The sequence below is a fragment of the Corvus hawaiiensis genome, chromosome 20 (assembly GCF_020740725.1).
Source record: "Corvus hawaiiensis isolate bCorHaw1 chromosome 20, bCorHaw1.pri.cur, whole genome shotgun sequence".
Taxonomy (NCBI): Eukaryota; Metazoa; Chordata; class Aves; order Passeriformes; family Corvidae; genus Corvus; species Corvus hawaiiensis.
In genome coordinates, this window is record NC_063232.1 from 2,143,792 (window position 1) to 2,163,081 (window position 19,290).

The 19,290-nt window shown below is 40.9% G+C and overlaps 1 protein-coding gene across 1 annotated transcript in view; it reads left to right on the plus strand.

Annotated features, from left to right (window-relative positions):
* The window catches only part of BCAS3 (BCAS3 microtubule associated cell migration factor), a 299,682-nt gene that overhangs the window by 81,818 nt on the left and 198,574 nt on the right, over window positions 1-19,290 (plus strand). Inside the window, 1 exon segment of the mRNA XM_048324409.1 lies at window positions 14,653-14,803. Within this exon segment, the coding sequence (XP_048180366.1) occupies window positions 14,653-14,803 (151 nt within the window).

Sequence of the window (19,290 nt, forward strand, 5' to 3'; positions counted from 1 at the left end):
GTCTTTTATTTCAGCCCTGCTCTTTCTGTGCTAGAAGCCATTTTGTTTGCATTCAGGATTTGCTGCATCCTTATGCTCCCTTTCTGTTGAGAGTTAAGTCACAAGTTCCATGGAAGTGGAAGTTTGAGTAGCAGTTTTTTTTGAGGTAGCCACCCTTTCCCAGTCTGAGAGTACTAAAAATGGCCAGGAACAGTCCCTCTTCCCTAATTATGAGCAGGATTAGGAGCTCTTGTGAAAGCCCAACTATGTGCTGGGCTTTCTGCTATAGAGAGAACCTTTGTGGGATTTCTGAATCAAAGGAACTGTTTTATGACTTGGTGATTATTAAGGGAACCAGACTTGCCTCAGAAGCAGCCTCTGTATTTTCGCCTTTCTTTGGACTTTTCTGAACAAAGGTTTGTGCGTGGCTGTTCTGGAGCCATCCTCTTCTGCCTGGAGCCACTGGAAGGCACCCAAAACGTGCTCTGAACTTTCTTCCTCCTTGGAGACAGTTGTGTATCTACCATTTTACTTCCTCTCATCTCTGTACAGCAGCTCAGCCTGAAACAGGCTGGGGAGTGCTCCGAAGGTTCGCTATGGCACATCCAACCCCTTTTAACTGTGGATATCATGGAGAGGAGAGGAAGGAACTGTCAGTTTGTGTGGCTATCACCCATCCAATTCTATTTTCTGTCAAGGGAAATTGCAGTAAGTTGTTGCCTTTACAGTACTCTGAGGTACATTTGAAGTTTTGAATAGATTTGACACTTCTTTTAAAGAAGAATCAGCAGTTTCAGGATGCTCAGTGGTGGAGGTAGGAGACAGGCATGCATGGACGAGTTACTGAGGGAAAGGCAGAGAGGGGAGTGTCTCAAGAGTTCTGAGGCTTCAGTTTGCAAATGTCTGTCTTGAAAGATAATAAATCAGATTTCTTTCAAGATCTCTGTGCAGTCATCACTGCTTGAAAAATTAACTCTGTTTAAACAATTGTCTCCACTGGAAGTCTGCACATGGGTGCTGAGAATTAAGGCAGGAAGGTGACTTAGATTCCTGGAGGACTTCACGCAGATTGTACTCATCACTTCCTCAGTGCAGAAGTTGGACATGTGCTAGGACTGTGTGTTGGTAACTTGCAAAACTTCATACGAACATTTTCCGTGAGAAATTTGTGGGGATTGTATAGAGGAGTTAACAGAGTTGTCTTTTAAAAAATTAGGAGAAAAAATAAAATAGTTGTGTTTGAAAGAGTCCATTTGGTAAAGTACTGTAATATTTTCAGTAATTTTATTGCTGCTTTTTCATTTCAGTAATCTTTCAGCTCCCCTGGCTGAAGGCAGGCAGGATATTGAGCCCTATTCTAAGCTTTTTATAAAAAGCCATTTATCATCAACTTGTAAAAAACCCCTGAAGTTCAGAGCGACTTTCAGCAGAGGGATTGTGTGTGTGTTGTGTGCCTGTGTGTGGCAGCAGGATTAGCCAGAGACCGATGATTATTTTAATTTGTGAGCTAAGATGTGTTTACTTAGATTGTAACAGCTCCTTACCATATTATAATGTTAAATTATTGTTGTTTGGAGGAGTCACGGCAGTCTGGTGACAGAAGTGTAAACGAGTACTCGAAACAGAAAAGAGCAGTTCTGGGTTCAATTCTTTGTTTTACTTCTCACTCTCTCTGCAGCCCTTGGTGAATTTTATTCAGCTGATTTTGTCTGTCAGCTTTCTGCTGTGTGACAACAATAATAATCCCTGAGTTCCCCGTGTGTGGAATGACTTCAATTTTGTAGCTCTCTTCAAGAAGAATAACTGTTATGTTCCTTAATCACCCCTCCAAGAGCGGCTGATTATAATGGAAATAAAGCCAAAGACCATGTCCTGGAGAGCACCATTGCTCTGGGACAAGGTGTTGATTAAGTGACTGATTCAGAGAAGATTGTGGCAAACTGGAGGATTTTTCCGTGCGGAGTCATGTCATCACGATTTTTCCTCTTACATCTTTTCCAATTTGCAGTAAACCCTACATTAAAAAAAACCTGCTCTTAATCCTTTTGCTGATACTCCTTTTGCGTTACAGTATCATTGCTACAGCCTTAGGCCGAAAGACTGCAGTGCTTATCTTCCCTTTTGATTGGCAATTGTAACTTATTGATGGTAATTTGCGATTAGCTTTTGTTCTTGTAAATATTTTCAGCGTTCAGGCTCTGTCATGTTTTTCTCGCTTGTTTTTTTGCCTCCTGGTTTCAAAATGAAACTGTTTGCTGTGTATATAGTAGCAAGGCAATTTATTTACATTGTGTTGGAGCACCCCAGGACTGTTTACCCGCACAATGTCAGCCTTTACTGGGGGTAGGGATGATTTCATTTCCAAATGAATCATCGTTTGGCTTTGTTCTTTTCAGCAGAATGAAGTAAACTGTTAAATAGAGGATGATAAAGAGATATTTCCTTTGCACCTTTTATAGCCGACAGAGATTTTGTTTGGGCTGTTCTGTCTGTTAATCCAGCGAGGTTGTATTTTTGTCATTCCCTTGGATTGCCAGAGTGTGTTGTCACGAATATCTGAGTTATGTTGGGATCCTTTTATGGGCTTTTACTCTTATAAGAGTGTTACAACATCGGTCGGTTGTTGGGGTGAACATTAGGGTAAAATACAGCCATACGTGGCCCTTTATTTGTATAAAATGGGGTTTATGGTTCCTTACCTGTCTCACAGGTACACCATAAGGATTAAAGGGCGAGTAGTTAAAGCAGAACTATGTCCTTGGTGATTCAAACTTCTCCCTATTCTCTTCAGGACACCAACATGTGAATAGCAAGGAGCATTTAGCTGTAGAAATGCAGTGCTTTACTTGGAAGGTTAAAAACTACATATAACTCCAATTATTTTAATCGTGCAAATTAAAATTTACAGAATGTTATTAATTCTTCCATCACCAGTAAGTGAATAAAGTCTCTGTAGCTCTGCTCACTTGGTTTTCTCTGTTGTTGGCTGCAGGAATTTCCAGTACCAGAACAAATAATAATCCAGTAAGTTAACATTGGATCTACAGCTACACATCCTCACCTACTAAAAATATTCCATAATAATATGATTCTCTCTGAATTTGTCTTGTATTTCATTGGGCATTGAAGTATTTATTTATTTGCCAAAAAACTGTTCATAGTATGCTATCGTTCTGTTTCAGATTTAATACTGATGCTGAGATGGAGTATATAAATTTAAAATTATGAAAAAACCATGTTGTTCTCGATACAGTGTGTTCAGGCTTGTATTTATCTCTTTATAAATATTTTAGTGTGACACATTTTTCATTGCAAAATCTTTTCTAAGTTTAAAAATCAAAAGGTTTTCTCTTGATTTTCCTTCATGTCACAATCGCAACATGATTAAAAGCCAAACATAAAACTGGAAGTTTGATAAACATGCAGCCTGAGATGCTTTACATATTTTCACGTTACTTTTCACTATTTCCCAGAGTGAAACTCCTTTTACTAGAAGAATTCTTATGGGAAAGCAGAGTTGAAAGGACTGACATCATCAGCCCTTCCTGAAAAACAGATTGGTTTCCTTTAAGTAACACTCACTTAAGAAACCACCTATTTAGAGAGAGGCAGACAAAAATAGTTTCAAAGAAAATTAACTGTATAATTACTTAAAGCACTGGAGGGCAGTTCCTTCACGGAGTTTAACACGAAACGCTGTGAACACGAGCTGAAAGCGCTTCTTCGAAAACTCCGTATTAAGTTTAATTTTTCTCTTTAGCGTCTCACGATAGAAACAGTTTGCGTGGAAACAGCAAAGCAAGCTGCGGCATCGCCCCACGTTGTTTTAACGTGCTTTTAACATTTCTATTTGTGTCACTGTCGTGTTTCTCCACAGCGTCACACTCGGCTCTTTTTTTATTTACGCGTCATTTCAGATAATTTCAAATAATTACTTTTCCAGCTCCGCTTCTTGGCGCAGGTTTCGCCCCGGACGCGTCTGCCCGCGCCGGGTCCCTCAGCGCTCCCGCCTCTGCCCGCCGCGGCCTGCAGGGGGCGCCCTCCCCCCGGCCATGGCGCCTCAGGCGGGGCCGGCCCCGAGAGGGGGACCTGGCGTGGAACCGCCGTAACACGGACAAATGGTGGAGATGAGGATAAAACCCTCTCTTTTTTCACTAATACAGACACTGAACTGCTCGTATAGGCATCATAAATATTTATTTATTTGCAAATATAAACCCTCCACGTTCACTGTGCTGCCTGAAGCACCCAGTGATTTTCTTCACGCTCTCACCTGAAGTTTCTCTTCACGGTTTTAAGGCAGTTGGGAAAAAAACAAAGTTAATTTATCTGGTGGGAATTTTCTGCTAGTGACTTTTAGAGACCATTCTGTGATGATTCCTTCTTTCTGGAGCAATCCCATCGCTGGCTTTGGAAGGGCCCAGAGCAAGCCCAGGTCCCACGTGTAGGGCTGGGAGAAGAGGTGGGAAGAGCTGGAATCACCAGTTTGGGAACCAGCCAGCAGCTTACTAGGTCTAAGGGAGCTGTGTTTGCTGTGTTTTAGCTGCCTTTTCCCCCCCACCTACTTTTTTTTTTGTAATCGGTAGAGAATCAGTGGAGTGAAAGAAGTGGGTGGTGTATTTTGGATAGTTTCTGAAGTGGAAGGAAAAGATCCATTCCCTTCAGATAAGTAGGGAAGTGTAGTGATAAATTTTGTCACAAGGGAAGTTCGTGTCTGTACATCAAGTGTTTCAGAAGCAGGTTTTAGTAAACAGCATAGATCGAAGACTGGGGCAAATACATGTTCACCTTGATATTTGAAAGAGAAGTTTCAAATATTACGGATAGATTGAAAATTGAAGGAGATGGACATCAGAAGGGAATTGCAGCTCTTGAGATACGGCACGTAAAAATCTATGACTGAGTGATTTAGCACAGCAAATGCTGTAGCAGTGGTCAGAGCAAACTGTTTCGGAAAGGTTGTGGGTAGGCAGGCGGAGAGGAAATAATCGGCAGCACACAGGAGACCGCGATGGCAGAGATGGATCGCGAGGTGAAAGGAAAGGGGAAGGCAGAGAGGAGTGGGATTACCGCAGATGTGAGCGTCCCCCTGAAGTTTTCCTGTCAAGATGGATGATTTCAGTCTTGGTAACATCAAATGGAAGGAAATTTTGAGAGGGTCAAGTGCTGATGTGTGAGAGTCAGGTACTGAGGGAGTCCAAGAAGTGGTAACTGGAATTTTAAGGGTTTATCTGAAAATGACTTAATGAATGACAGTTTGGAATTTTATGGTTATTTCAGTTGTTCCTTTGATTACTCCCTCTTAATTTACAGTAAACCCATGTTTTTCCATCTGCAAATCTCCCCAGCTAACCAGTACATAAAAGGCAGGCTGGTGCATTTCCTTCTCGTACACTGCAAGTAGTAACAACATCCTGCAGCTGATGCAGCACTTCGATAAGATTTTGCAGTTGCTAATTGGAAATTGATAAATAAGGATATTAATGATCCATGAGAAGGAACATGCTCGACTTTATGTCTTCTCAGTGTGTCAGTGCAGAGTTAGGTACACTTGTGTACAGCTGAAATGAGTGTGATCAGCATAAAACCCATCACTAGGATTGAGCTTTGGAGTAACAGTCCAGCTGAAAAGAGTTGGTCACTGAAGGAGTGATGCAGGAAAGATTCTGCGTGGTTCGTGTCCAAGGCACAAAGTGGAAAGGCTGGAATTAGGTCAGGAGAAGAGTGGACTAGCACAGGGGAGACATTGCTGTCCAGACATTTGCTGGTGGGTCAAGGAATGTAAGTGGTTCAAGGGAGCTGCCATCAGTGAAATGACAAAAAGTAGCTTTGCTCACCTGATACAAGCCTGTAATATATTGGATCAGAAGGTGAGAAAGTAGAATCTAGAGTTTTTCAAGAGACGGTATCAGCTGAAGGAGGAGGTTTAAGTATGGAGGGTGTTGCATGACAAGGGAGGTTTGGCATGAGGGAAGGTGAAAGCATGTGAAGCTCCATGTTAGTAACCAAGGAGGGGAAGGAATGGGACAAGAGCTGGTGGGAACAAACATTTTATCTGATGGACATGCTGAGTTCAAGCCCAAACACCTTCTGTTTCCCCTGGCAGTGGGTATTCTGGGAATCCAGGGCTGCTCCCTCATGTCTGCAGCCTGAATCAGACTCCCTGTCTATACGATTGGTGATGGATTATGCAGTAAATGGGTGTTGCCCTTGTTACCCTCCTTTTTTTCCAGCTTATTATTCTTAAGTAAGGCATTTAATCAACTGTGCATCTTTGGTAGCCTGAAAAATGTAAACACTTTATGGAAAGAAACGTAAGCATTAAGATTAGAAATAAAATATACTTCTGTCTTTTAAAAGGTTTATCTTTACCCCTAAATACGCTGATTGAGCTTATTCTTTTTTGCTTAGTCCTTGTGGGCTGTTAAATCAGTTGCTTTTTCCCATCTCAAGGAAATGCATCTTTGACACTTCTCATGACCTGAGTCACGATGCTGTCACGGAGCCAGAAAACATCCTCAGCAGTCATGGGTAAAAGAGCAGAGCTGCCGAGGGTGTGTGGCGGGTACAAGGGGGACAGATTGCCATGGTTTGTTTCAGTTCCTATTCTATGGGTGTTTCAGACAAGCCATTTATTATAATTACCCATGGATATTATTATCAAGTTCTCAAATGCAGTGGTTCTCAAGGCACTTTTTTTTTTTCCACATAACTCGGGATAAATCCCGTGTATTCAACCCGGGTTGAATTCAGGTGCTAAAATATTTGTTCTTGTGGTTGCAACTGGAGGGAAAATAAGGCAGAGATGGAAAGGTGGGGATAAAAATCACAGATGTGTTAACATGTAGTTTATCATCAATATTAAATTGGAGTAAGCTCAGCCCTTTGGGTAAGGGGCTGCCATTAAACTTTCCCTATCTCCTCCCTGAACACATCTGCACACAGAGATGTCCTTCAGAAATTCCCAGCCCGGTTCATTTTGTAGTTTCTAAGACAGGCTGATCAGTTTTTCTGACTGTGCTGTCCCAATACAAAAACAATTCAACTCATAAAGATAATTTTATTCTGTATCATTTGGAAGAAGAGTCTGAGACACCAAAATTTTCCGAAGTTTACAATGCTGAAGTGTCTCGGAGTCATCCCTGAAAGAAGGCTTTGAATTCAGAGCTGTGCTGATCTGAATTATGATGGATAGACACGACGAGGGGCAGCAATAGTGCATTCTTGTTTTCTCAAGCGCTTCATCATTCACCAGCAGACAGTGTTAACAAAATTCCCATGTGCAAGAAATCGGAGCAACAGAGTCTCTCCACAGCGCCCGGAGGCTGCCTGCACGATAACCTCATTAGTGCAGTGTTAGTCTGAGCTCACAGAGTCCTGTCCTCTGAAGAGTTTGCAAACTCCAGTCCAGTGCTGTGGTAGCCACAGCCTCTGGCCCACAGCTGGCTTACACCCACATGGAGGGGAGGATGGCACTGCTCCTTCATGTTTGTTTGCAAAATACTCTGCAGCTACACCCGTAGTAGTTACAAGAAACTCATCTTGCATTCTTCCCATCTGTGGATTGCTGAAGGTGCAAAATCTGTTTCAAAGAGGATGGACTCGGCCCTGGCTGTGCCTGGCCTTTGCTGGAGATGACCCAGCAAAGGGTGGCCAGTTTGGCTGATTTGGCTGGTAACACCATCTGGAATAGCCCAGCTTAAGCGCTGCCAGTGCTGCCTGCGCAAAGCCTGGAGCCAACAGCTGGCAAACCAGTTTGGTTGGGTTTATTTTGAGTTTTGCCCATACATGGACTTAAGCTTTGCACAAACAGTATTTTTAGTTAAATAAATCCTGAAAAATGATGATTATGCCAGACTTGTGTGTGTGGTGCTGGAGGGGTTGTTTTCTAAGGAAATGCCACGAGACACCTTTATTTTGCAGCTCTTTGAGCAGCTATAGCACAGCAAACCAGTGTCTGTACAAAGCGAGGAGGTGAAACAGCAAGGGAAGAAGCAGGTATTTGTGTCGGGTTTTCAAGGAGTTACTCTTTGCACAAGGCAGTTGACCCTGTAGGTGTCCTCACACCTGTTGTGAGAGGTGTCACAGGGCTCAAGACATTGTTGCTGTTCTGGCAGAATGGTTTCCTCTCCTTTCTGGTTCCTCTGGACTGTCAATGTAATTTCTTTTCCATACAGGAAAAGAAAAAATACACATGGAGCTAGTAGAAATGACCAACCATAGATCACTAATTGTGTAAGTAAAGGATAGGTTCAAATCCAGGTAGAGCTTGAGGTTGGAACTGTTCTTTCATGATCCATCTTTGGCCAGGTAGAGGCACAGGCAGCAGAGAGGTCGTGGGAGTTCCTCCTCTGCCGAGGACAAGAGGAGATTATTGGGTATCAGTGAGTGAGAGACTTCATAACTGATGACAGAGTTTCTGAAACTGAAGATAGCAGAAAAACTCCAGAAGGAAGGGACTGTTACTAGGCCACGTTCAGATTTTGAGTGGATGATGCTGAAGTTCAAGGAGCTCGGGTGAGAGGGCAGGGGACTCTGTCCGAGCAGTGACTGGGACACTTGGGCTGGCGCTTGTGCGTCTCGGCAGAGCCCTCTGACTTAGGAGCTGTCACCATCACATGCCTTGCCTAGATGCAAACAGAGAGCAAGCTCTGCTTTCTTAGGACAGCCATGAGATTTAGTGCAGCTGTGTTTCCAAAGGTTCCATATCAAACGGATTTAAATGTTACAAAAACAACCGGCTGCGTTATTTTCTCCCATCCATTCCAATGGAAGCAAGTTAGTGATAGGTTTAGCTCTGAGTAGCTACATGATGTGTGTGCATATGCTGTAGCTAAATCATAATATTCTTCCTTTAATGGGTCTGATTGTACTGGAAATATTGAGGGTTAGGGTGTGAAATGAGTTTAAATTTGATAGGACACAATTCAAGGAAATGGCAATGTAACTTTAATTGAGAGGCGATCGTTAACTAAAATAATTAGTTTCCTGACTTTTTCTAGGAAAATGTCTAACATTTTACAAAGAAAGATAACACATGTTGGACTGAATAAAACAAAACATGAAAGAAAAAGCCCACTTTGGCAGTAATTAGGGCTCTTGGTGCCGGGTGTGTTTCCCGGGCCGGTACTGAATTTGTCTGTCAGGCTCTTCCAAGGACTCTGTGAGCCAGCATTGCTTCCGCTGGGTTCTCTGCTCGGGTCACAAGGCAGCGTTTCTCACCAGGGCGCTGCTGTTTCCTCTTCCGACTGTAGTAGATTACAGATTATACTGGAACATGTCTGAGGAAAGGTCAGAAATGAGGGTGAAAGTCTTGGAACTGAAGCTGGGAAGCTTTCCATTCTCATCCGGGAAACTTTTTGTATTGAATAAAAAGCAAAGCAAAATAAACCAACACATCCATGACACTCCTGTTGTTCCTGCCATTTTTTGCCTAGCAGTACGAAAGGATTTTCTTTCCCTTGCATTATACAATGAGGGAATGTTTAGCTGAGGAATCCTCAGTGTTACACTAAACAGAAATAATGGCCAAACATAGTTCATTTTCCTGTAACTTGGCCTCCACATGATTGCATAGCCCGGAGTTACTGCGTTTTTATTTACCAAATTATAGATGTTTATATGTAGTGTTAATGTCAGTAGACTACGTGGTACTCTTTGAAATGGAGTCTGTTAAATACTGGAAGATATAAAACCTAATCAAGTGGGGTTTGAATTTTAATGACACTGCATTACTAAGCTTTTTGTATTGGAGTAATGGAAGAAAAATGGAAAAAAATCAACATAGAAGCATTTTATTATAAGGCTGAGAGGTGCTTGATACCACTTTAGTTTTTCAAATAAAGTGTATCGAGAAACTAAAATCCTTCTGATCATTACTTTCCTACCAGAAAAAATTCTCTGGGCCGAGTCCTTTTTGCTTTCCTCGCTGACAGTTTACACCAAAGAAAATCCTGTAGTGCCTGGAGACATGTCATACACATGCTGAAATGTAACGAGTAAAAGGGTTTAGTTTCAGTTTGTTGATAACTTAGTGTTTGCATCCCTTAGGTGTGAGGGTGTAGTTTTGGTTTTAAACTTGGCTGTGATTTAGGGAGCTCCATTTCCACGCACAGATGGGATCTGTGGTACTGGTAGATTCAAACTCAGTTGAAATCAGGTGAGAAGTGATTTGGTTGCGTCAATGTGGAACTATGCGTGGACTAAAGAGCAGAGTAACGGGAGCTGCATCCATACCATTCTTTCAGGATCCCATGAAGTATTTTTGCGACACTGTGTTGCAGCTGAACACTATCCCTGGGGCTGGGGAATGTCCCTGCCAAGCTGCATTTGGATGTATACTTTTGTCATTAGTAGTGCCAAAAATCAGGGTGTTTCTCCTCCTCTCTCCTCTGTTGATCTCTGACAGCAGTGCCCCCAAATGCTCCTCTCAAACACTGACCAGTTTGAAATCTGGCCTGAATTCATCAAGGCTCTTAGTTGATCAGAAGAGGACATGTAATTGTATTAATTGCTTTCAGTTGATTGATTGCTTTTTGAACAGTGTTAGAAGCTTGCAAGTCTTGAACATATTCCCCTTGATGTAGCTTTCCTTTCTTATCCAAAAATACAGTTTGAAAACTTAAAAAAGTGTAATTTGATCAAATGTTTAAATCTCATATTCAGGCCTAAAGAGTAACTTACAGATTTAACACTGATCGTAAATAAAATAATTGTAAGTAAAATTTTAGCTGTTGATAAATTGACATTGCAGTGGTGGAGGTGTGTGGAGAGCTGAGGGTGTCTCTGCCCAGGAGTTGAGGAGGGAAGCGATGCCATGGGACCACGAGCCTGTCTGGCCATACCTGGGAGCTTCTCCTGATGGCTTTTCCACAGATGTCCAGCTTTGTCAAAAAACACTAAATCTTGTGAAGTTTGTTTTCCTTATAGCATCTGTGTTTTATAATGGTGCTTTTAATTTGTTTTTTCTTTGTCTGCTGGGATTTCTTTTGTCCGGCACTTTCAGGCCTCCCTTTTTTCCTCACTGGAAGTGAGTCTGTTAGTGATGGCCGGTTTGGGAATACAGCTCGGCCCGGCCGGCCCGGCAGCCGCTCCCTCCCTCTGACAACAAAGCCCATTGTTGTTTTCTTTCTTCACTTTTATCCTCAACTTAATCTATTTCTGCTTTGAGTGTCAGTGGAATAAAATGTCTGGAAAAGCGTGGCTCAGGTTTTGTGGGGATGAGATGGTGGTGGTTTTGCAGACTCTCAGCAAACAGGTCCAAAACCAGAACCAAGGATTGGGTTTTCATGTCTCAGTAGGCAATGTTTACCCAACATAAGGCTGCACTTGCAAATAAACTTGTCAGACTCCAGAGCCACACAGCATCCTCAGCTTTTTGGAAGTCCTGTAGTAAAATCAGTAGGAGATTCACCAGCCTAGGCTGGCTTTAATATGTTCCATGCACAGCTCTGATACGAAAATCTTCTCTATGGCAGCCCATGGAAAGACAAATACTTGACCCCATGCCTTGCACGGGGTCCTGAGGGCTCTTGGTGATTACCAAAAGAAAAGTGCCCCCTTGCTTGGGATGCTCAACTGGAAATGATCCTTTAGAGGACACGTTTGCCATGGAATTGTGCTGGTGATGATTGATTGCAATAAAGGTATTCCTGGAGGAGTCTGTGGGATGTGATCTGTGTGTGTCAGTCTACAGCCATTTACAGTTAAATGCACTGTCCACATGTCGGGAGGTAACTTGAGTTCAGCATTCTGCTGGATGAAAAATACTGGATATTTCTACCCGACTTAAACTTTGGCTTATTTGTTGCTTGTCCTTTGACAGTGAATCAACAACGGCTTGAGCTGTAGAAATAATGTTGATGCTTGACTGCATTCTTTGTGCTCTTTTGGCCTGATCTGACAGCCCTGTGTGCACACAACTCCTGTTTGCTGCAGGAGTTTCGTACTTGGAAGGGCTGGAGGAACGGAAGGGTAATTTTTCGGATTCCTGGATGGGTACAGCAGCACACCAGAAAATTGGGGGGTTTTCTTTAACCTTAATCATCCCCTTCATCTTAATATTATTGTAGTCAGATTTTCAAGAACAACTTTCCTGTCAAAAATAATTTCTCTCCTCTTTGTAGCATTCCAACTTTTAATTTTTGTCTGGTATCACTTTTAATTACATTTTTTGCAGTTAAGCAACTGACTGTTGCAGCAGAAAATGCAGGTTGGCAGGCAATGGTTATTGTGACATATGTTTGGTATTTACAGCTTTTCCATTTGTCACAGCAGAATTTTTTTATCATGTTTGTGCTGTGAAGTGCTGTGTGTTATGAGGTCTGGTTTAGTTAATTTTTTATTGAGGTTTGTATATATCAGATTAAGCTACACTTCCAAATACATAGTTACAAATTAAATGCTTGACCTCCTAAATGTTTTTTGGTTTCTTTCTCCAAGAAGAATCATCTTACATTTTAGTCCCTTTCAGAATCTCTTTTACATTTTCATTCTTTTTTTTGTTTAGTACTTTTTTTTGGGTTTAATTATGTGTTCTTATAGGTGAGCCTTAGAATTTGTAAGATGTTGTTCCTATGATTAATAAAAAACTCTGAAGGGATGAGTTAATCCTGTAGTTTTCTAAGTATCCCAAACTGCCTTGGGAGTCCTCAACTTGTATGGAAGCGAAGCAGCTCATCCTTGTGTAGGAAGGACATCTGTAAATTCCTCATGTCTCTGTGTGCAAATATTCCATTGAAGGTTTTGCATGTGGAAAACCACATGAAGTTGGGAGCAGAGGGCTCTGAGACATTAAATGTGCCTTGAGAGGGGAGAGGGAGCTGTTCCAACACAGCCTTTGGATCAGTAGTTCAGAGTTAGTCATTATATTCTGAACAAGTAAAAGAAAACAAATTACGGACATTTAGAGCCCCCTCAGTAGATACTGTCAGTGTTTGCTGTGCCTGTGTGGATCCAGGGGAATATGGGAGAGGGAAACACTTCCAGGGAGGCCTTGGCTGCAGGAACAGTAACTAATTAGACAATAATGCACAAAACTATTCATATGTCTTCCTGCAAGAACCTAAAGTGCATTATTAAACTAATCTTTAAAAAAATTAATTGCATCTCAGTCTTATTTAAAACTGAGCTGGGATTTTTTTTCCTTTTCCCTTTTCTTTTTATTCCAAGTTGGTGCAGGAAAATTGCTATTAATGAAATCTGCTCTCTGGGAACTTCAATAGGCTTGTCCTTCATTAAAGCTTTGCTATTTTTCTTAAAACCTATTGATGGATGCTCAGGCCAGATACTTATCTCAAAATACACTTTGTAATTTCATCATTTCTATTACTGTGCTTCTCTGAGACACAGAGGTCTGGGGACTTTGCAGAAAAACCCAAATAAAACCCCCAAGCTTACAGTTATATAGTATTAAAAGAAGGGTGAAGGAAGCATTGAGTGTCTTTAGGATGATGAGACATTCATTAAGATTTTTCCGCCTTCCTTTTCCTATTTTCAATCCATCTGAAGTACCATTAAAGCTTTTCAGGCAGCTTCCTGTGAGAAACCCTTTGCTGTGCTGTTTTTCTTCCTTGAAAAAAGGTGGCTGCTCTTGAGGCAGATTGTATGGATTTGGCCTGGGATTTGTATAATATCTGTGTAGAATGCATCGGTTGTTTAGGAACCTAATTCCCAATATGGTTCCCTTTTGATTAAGAACAAAGCCAGCGTTTCACAGCATTATAGGAACACAGAAAAACAAGTTAATGATCTAAACCTTTTAATTCATGGTTGCTTGTCTATTTAAAGTACTTTTGATTCTGCTATAAACAGACTGGCCCCTTTTTTTGTTTAACTTTTTTCTTTGGTTTCTTCACATTTCTTTCTTTACTGTCCATGAAATTTGGAGCTAGTTTCCTTTTCCAACTGAAGAATGAAAGGTTGTGACTACAGAGTGATACAGCGAGTAAGAAAGCGTATCCAAACTGGGCGCCCATCCAGCACAGACCTCTTTGAAACCAGCTAAATTTAGGGTTGTTGAGGGTTTTTTTGTTATGTTTCTCTTTCCTTTTTTTCAGTACCTATGTTTCATTTTCGTCTTTTTGAAGGAATATGAAATTAGTTACTTTTTTGATACTTTCTTGATTTTTACATGTAGTTTAGTGTGGCTTTATTTGACATAGTTACTTGATATTTTCCTCCAGCCTTAGTTCTGCAGATGATTATTCTGCGTGTCTTTATCCATCGAGACAACAAAAGCGACCTTTTCAGGACTTCCAATTACCAACACTGTATGTGGTACTTTAGGAAAATAATTCCCTTCCAGATACTCCTTTTTTTAAGTAGGGAATTGGAATCCAGAGCTTGTCCTTCAAATTGAACTCGAAAACTTTTCGGTGAACAAAACTGCCAGGCAAGCAGCAGCAGCAGGAATAATTTCCCTTGCATGGAAAGGAATCCTTCCTTATCCCCATATGTAAAATTAGTAGTTGCTTCTTCCACTGTAATTTATTCTTTATCTGAAACAAAGAATAATTTTTTAGATCTTTTTCTTTTATTACAAAAGAAGTTTGTTATTTCTTTTTTCTTTTTTTTTTTTTTTGGTCTTTTTTATCTTATTTCAGGCAGATGTAGAAATGATAAATGAAGAAAAAATTCCAATAATGTGTTTTATTGCATCTCTATTCCATCAAGGTAAATTGAACAGCCAAGACACTTATAATAACTTCACAAACAACAATCCCGGGAATCCTCGACTCCTGCCGCTCCCAAGTTTGACTGTGGTGTTGCCTCTTGCTCAAATCAAGCAGCCAATGACATTAGGGACCATCACCAAACGCACAGGGTAAGTGGCACAAACCTTTCTTAGCCTTTATGATTCATGTACAAATCATTTGTGTTATTAGTGAGAATTAGTTTTATTCCGTATTTTAATTTCAGTATATGTAACTTCATGGCAGCAGAAGGGGGGGGTGGGAGGAAGAGGAGACTGAAAACATCAGATAAATAAATACAACCTGAAAACAAACCTCTGTAAATTCAGGAATATTCATTTGGGTGGGTCAGGAGAAGTTTTAACACCAGGAATTGGAATGAAACATAAGCAGAGCTGTATTCAATCAGAATAAAATATGGTTTTACTTTTTTTTCCAAGTTTGTTTATTTTGATTTCCAACCTTTTCAAGCAGAAATGATTTTTAACCATCAGAACTGGAAAGACAGTAAGCCAGGTTGAGCAGAAAGGCAAAACTTAATCCTGCTGTTTTCTTGACCTTATTTTTCCTCTGTTGCACTGTTCTGGACTGGGTAATTCATGTGTGGATTTCCACTCCAGAGCCAGCTGCACTTTGGTACTTCTCCTGTGCCATGATAAAGCACTTCAACATATTTGTTGGGAAAAGTTCCTCTAAACATATATATTATAAGATTTTATGAGCTTCATAAACCATAGCAATTTTAAATTAAGTTATACTGTCCAATAGTTGATATTTTTCTCTTGCTAAACTTGAAATATTCTTTTATTGTAATTAAAGCTGCTGGGCGATGATTACATTTTTCCTCTCTCATTTTCTGGTTGTTTGAATTCCTGAATATTTTCCAGTTAAAAATATGATAGATCCATTAGTTTACAGAGGGATTTTATATTTTTAAGGAAAGTAGATTGAGCATGGCATGTGGTTGGACAAAACAATTGAGAGTCCTGCAGCTTCCTAACCTTCTCCTGCATTTTGGCAAATGCAGGCACTGCCTCTCTTGCTTCAGTGCTTTCTTGCTCAAACCCTGCTCATGAGGTGAATTTTACCTTGTGTTTCATGAACCGGGAATTAATTTTCAGGCGAGAGCTTGTGAATATTCCCTCTCTCCCTGAGTAATTCCCATATTCTGTGCTTGAGTTCAGGACATACTGTAAAATCCCTTATTTGGGTGCCCTGGGTGTGCATGCTGACAGAAGCTGGGGTGTGTGCACGTGTGTATCCATTCGTGTCTATCCAACAATCCACTCCTGCCCTTGCGGGGAATTTCACGGGGCTTGTTGAGCCAAACGTGAACCACGAACACGCAGTTGCCCCAAGCACAGAGAGAAATTCCTGAACTTCACAGATAATTGTAAATGGAACTTAAGAAACAGTGAAGAAACAGTTTGAGGGTCATGTTGAGGTTTAGCTTCCTCCACAGACACATTTCAGTTGCTTATTTTTGCCTTTTTAGTTTTCTGCTCACAGTTTAAACACAGGCGAGGGAAAAAGATTGTGCTGCTGCTCAGGTGAATTTTGGAAGCATATCTGGGTGTGATCCTGGATGAGGATGGCAAGGGAGGTGGGATCAGGGGGAGGTTATCACAGGGCAGGAAGTCACAGTTCCTCAAAGAGGGGAAATACCAAAAACTTGACTTGAAGAATACGGCCAGTGAAGGACAGAAATGTAAATGTGGGCTCCCAGAACTGGAATAGACACTTAGAACCAGATGGGACACGGCAGAGAAAGAAATTAAAAATTCACCTGAGGGCCTGCCAGGGGAGGTAGGCGATAGGGGAGCAGTGAAGAGAAGGATTTGGTAAAAAGCTCTTGGTTTACAGTAGTAATTAGTGCAAAATTCATTACAAAGGTTTCCTTAATGCTGTGGCAATATTAGCAAACCTTTCTAAAACTACTACAATTGTAATAAGTGTGCAATATTTTATTTAATGTTTTATTCTTAAACATCTAAAACATAGTTGGAGTGTTCATATTCGTAGTTTTCCGGTAAATTATACTATTCACAAACTGTCTCTGTTTCATTTTATGTAATTTTTAAAACTAATTAAATTTAAAATGCTCAGTGAGGCTTATGTAAAGGGGAAAACAACAGTCATGGGAAATACCCTGCTATGTAAATAGAGTTTTCATGAATGAGGATCATAATTTTCAGCAGAGCCCACGTAGCCTTGTAATGCTAAGCCGAGAGCTTCCTTCATTTGTTCTGCATCCAAAATATTTGATGAAAGTACACAAAATTAACATGAAAAGCTGTTATTTATAAAGCAGGGATTTAAGAGGAATGCCTAGGATCCAAGAAGCCTGGCATGCCTAAAATGACCAAATTGAGACAGCAGCCTTAACTTAAACCTCCAGGGGGCAAAGCGTGTGTTTAACATATTTAACATCTGCCCTCATATTTCTGCAAACACATAGCACTGTAAGTCTGTGCAGTGTAATATTTCGACAGGACAGGGACCATCTGCCTCACTGGGAGAAGTGTAGGAGGCATGTATTACTGCAAATGGCAAAAGACAGATGTATTTACACCTACATGGTCAGCACCTCTAAGCACTGCTCCGAGGAAACAAGGCTCTTCCTTGGGAGCAGCTGCTTAACCTTGCGATTGTGCAGCGATCAGAAAAGGAGCCGGGCTCAGGATCACTCAGCTTTTACAGTCGCTGCTTAGCCGCCCTCAAAGCAAGATTCCTCTCCCGTGCTTGTGACTTTGAAAGAATTAAAAATTTAATCTGTTACAGCACATTTCTAAAAAGAAAAAGCAAGGCTAAAATACTGTATAATTAGAGGGCGGGATTTGTCAATTTTATTTGCTTTTAACATCAGTTGCTTTAATATGAAATCTTGATGAAGTCTTGTAGATTTTATTAACTAAAAGGTCGAGTTGGCGTTTGTTCTGCTGGTATCCAAGACAGCAAAATATTTTCCAGGTACTGAAAGAACTGATCAGTGCTCTTAATATCATGTGTCTGGAACAGAGCTGCAAAGCATGTCATGTTGCTTGACAGGTGGAATGGCAGTAAATTTTAAAAAAGTGTTCCCTGTAGCCCTATGGGAATGAAAGATGGAGTCTGGGATTGTGTCATGACCGTGCTGTTCATCACCGATGCTTTTTTCCCCCCTGCAAACATGCAGATTTTGGAACATGTTCTGATCAGTCACTGCTCGGAATACAAGCCCCATTGTCAGCATGAAGTATCTTGGAGCATCCCCTCCGCCTTCCATCGCTATCCTTTCCTTCTTCCCTGCCCTCTGCTTCTTCCCTTGCTTTTTCAAGTCTCCCACTGTAATTTCTGCACCTTCATCAAGCACTTAATTTTGTCCCTACATTTTGTCATCCCATTGACTGGCTTTCCTGTACAAGTTTGTGCTGTTGACACATTCTGAGGAGCAGGGAGGCTTCCCAAAGGGGCTCTAGCACTAATGAGTAAGGAAGCTTCTGATGTTTTAAAGATTAGGGGGGAATGCAAGACAGCACAAGAGCTGGATTTAATAAGTCTTTCCCTATCCCTGCCTCAGTTTCCCCTCTCAAAATTTTGATAGTAATGCTGCATTCCTTGTCAAGGCTGGTGAATGGGTTAATTCATTGCTCATTTACAAAGAGCTTATAGATTGGAAAGGGGAAGAGTTGTAGGATCTTTCTCGTTGTCTATAAAAGGCAGTGAATCAGAACATTCTAGAATTCAGCTTTGGGCCCTGCAGTAGCTCCATAAGCGTTCCTTGTGTTTGTGGAATGAGTTGTAGTTAGTTTTCAGTTGGATGAGCTGTAATGGGAATGAGAGAAAGAAAAGATAGAATAATTGCCCCAAAAGAAAAACTATTGTCAAAGTTGGCTCCTGTGACAGCAGCATTTGTTTTAACTTCCTCAAGGGACACGCTCATTATATTTGTATCATACTTCACTCCCCAGTTCATCCTGGCTGGAGTGAGCAGCAGGATGGAACCTGCATTAGCTGGGTCTTGTCAAAACACAGAAATCCAGTGTGCCTTACAGGAAAGGGATAAACCTTGCTTTTTTTCCAGCCAGGAGATTTAGATAGTGTATTTTTAAACATGAAACTCTATCCTTCTTCATCCCATCCCTCATTCCACCCTCAGTGAGGAAGGGGGAAGTAGGTAAAGTGTCTGATGCAATTTTATCATTTTAATTTTCTATACACAGAAAGTCACTGATATCTCTTGGGTTTATTTTGTCTCAGAGAGCTTCATTTATCCCAGGGCCAGCTACTGCAGCAAGCAAAAACAAGGAGTGCAAAATCATCACGTTATGGTACAATTAATAAGGAAAAAATAACTGAAAAAGTAGAGAAAAAAAAAGAAGTAAAGCTAAAGAATTCAGCACAGTTGTCTGAAGCCAGACATTCCCTTTCTGGCATGTCTCAGACGTGTTTTATATCACTTCCACTTTTTATATCACATTTTGGTAATAAAGCAACTGGTGTAATGATTTGTAATTGATAATAAATACAATTATTTGCTCTGAAGTTTGTTCAGATGTGACTGTTTATAAAAGGATTCTCAATATGGCAGCATAACATGATGAGGGTTAGAATAAATGCCTAGTGCACAGCTTATTAA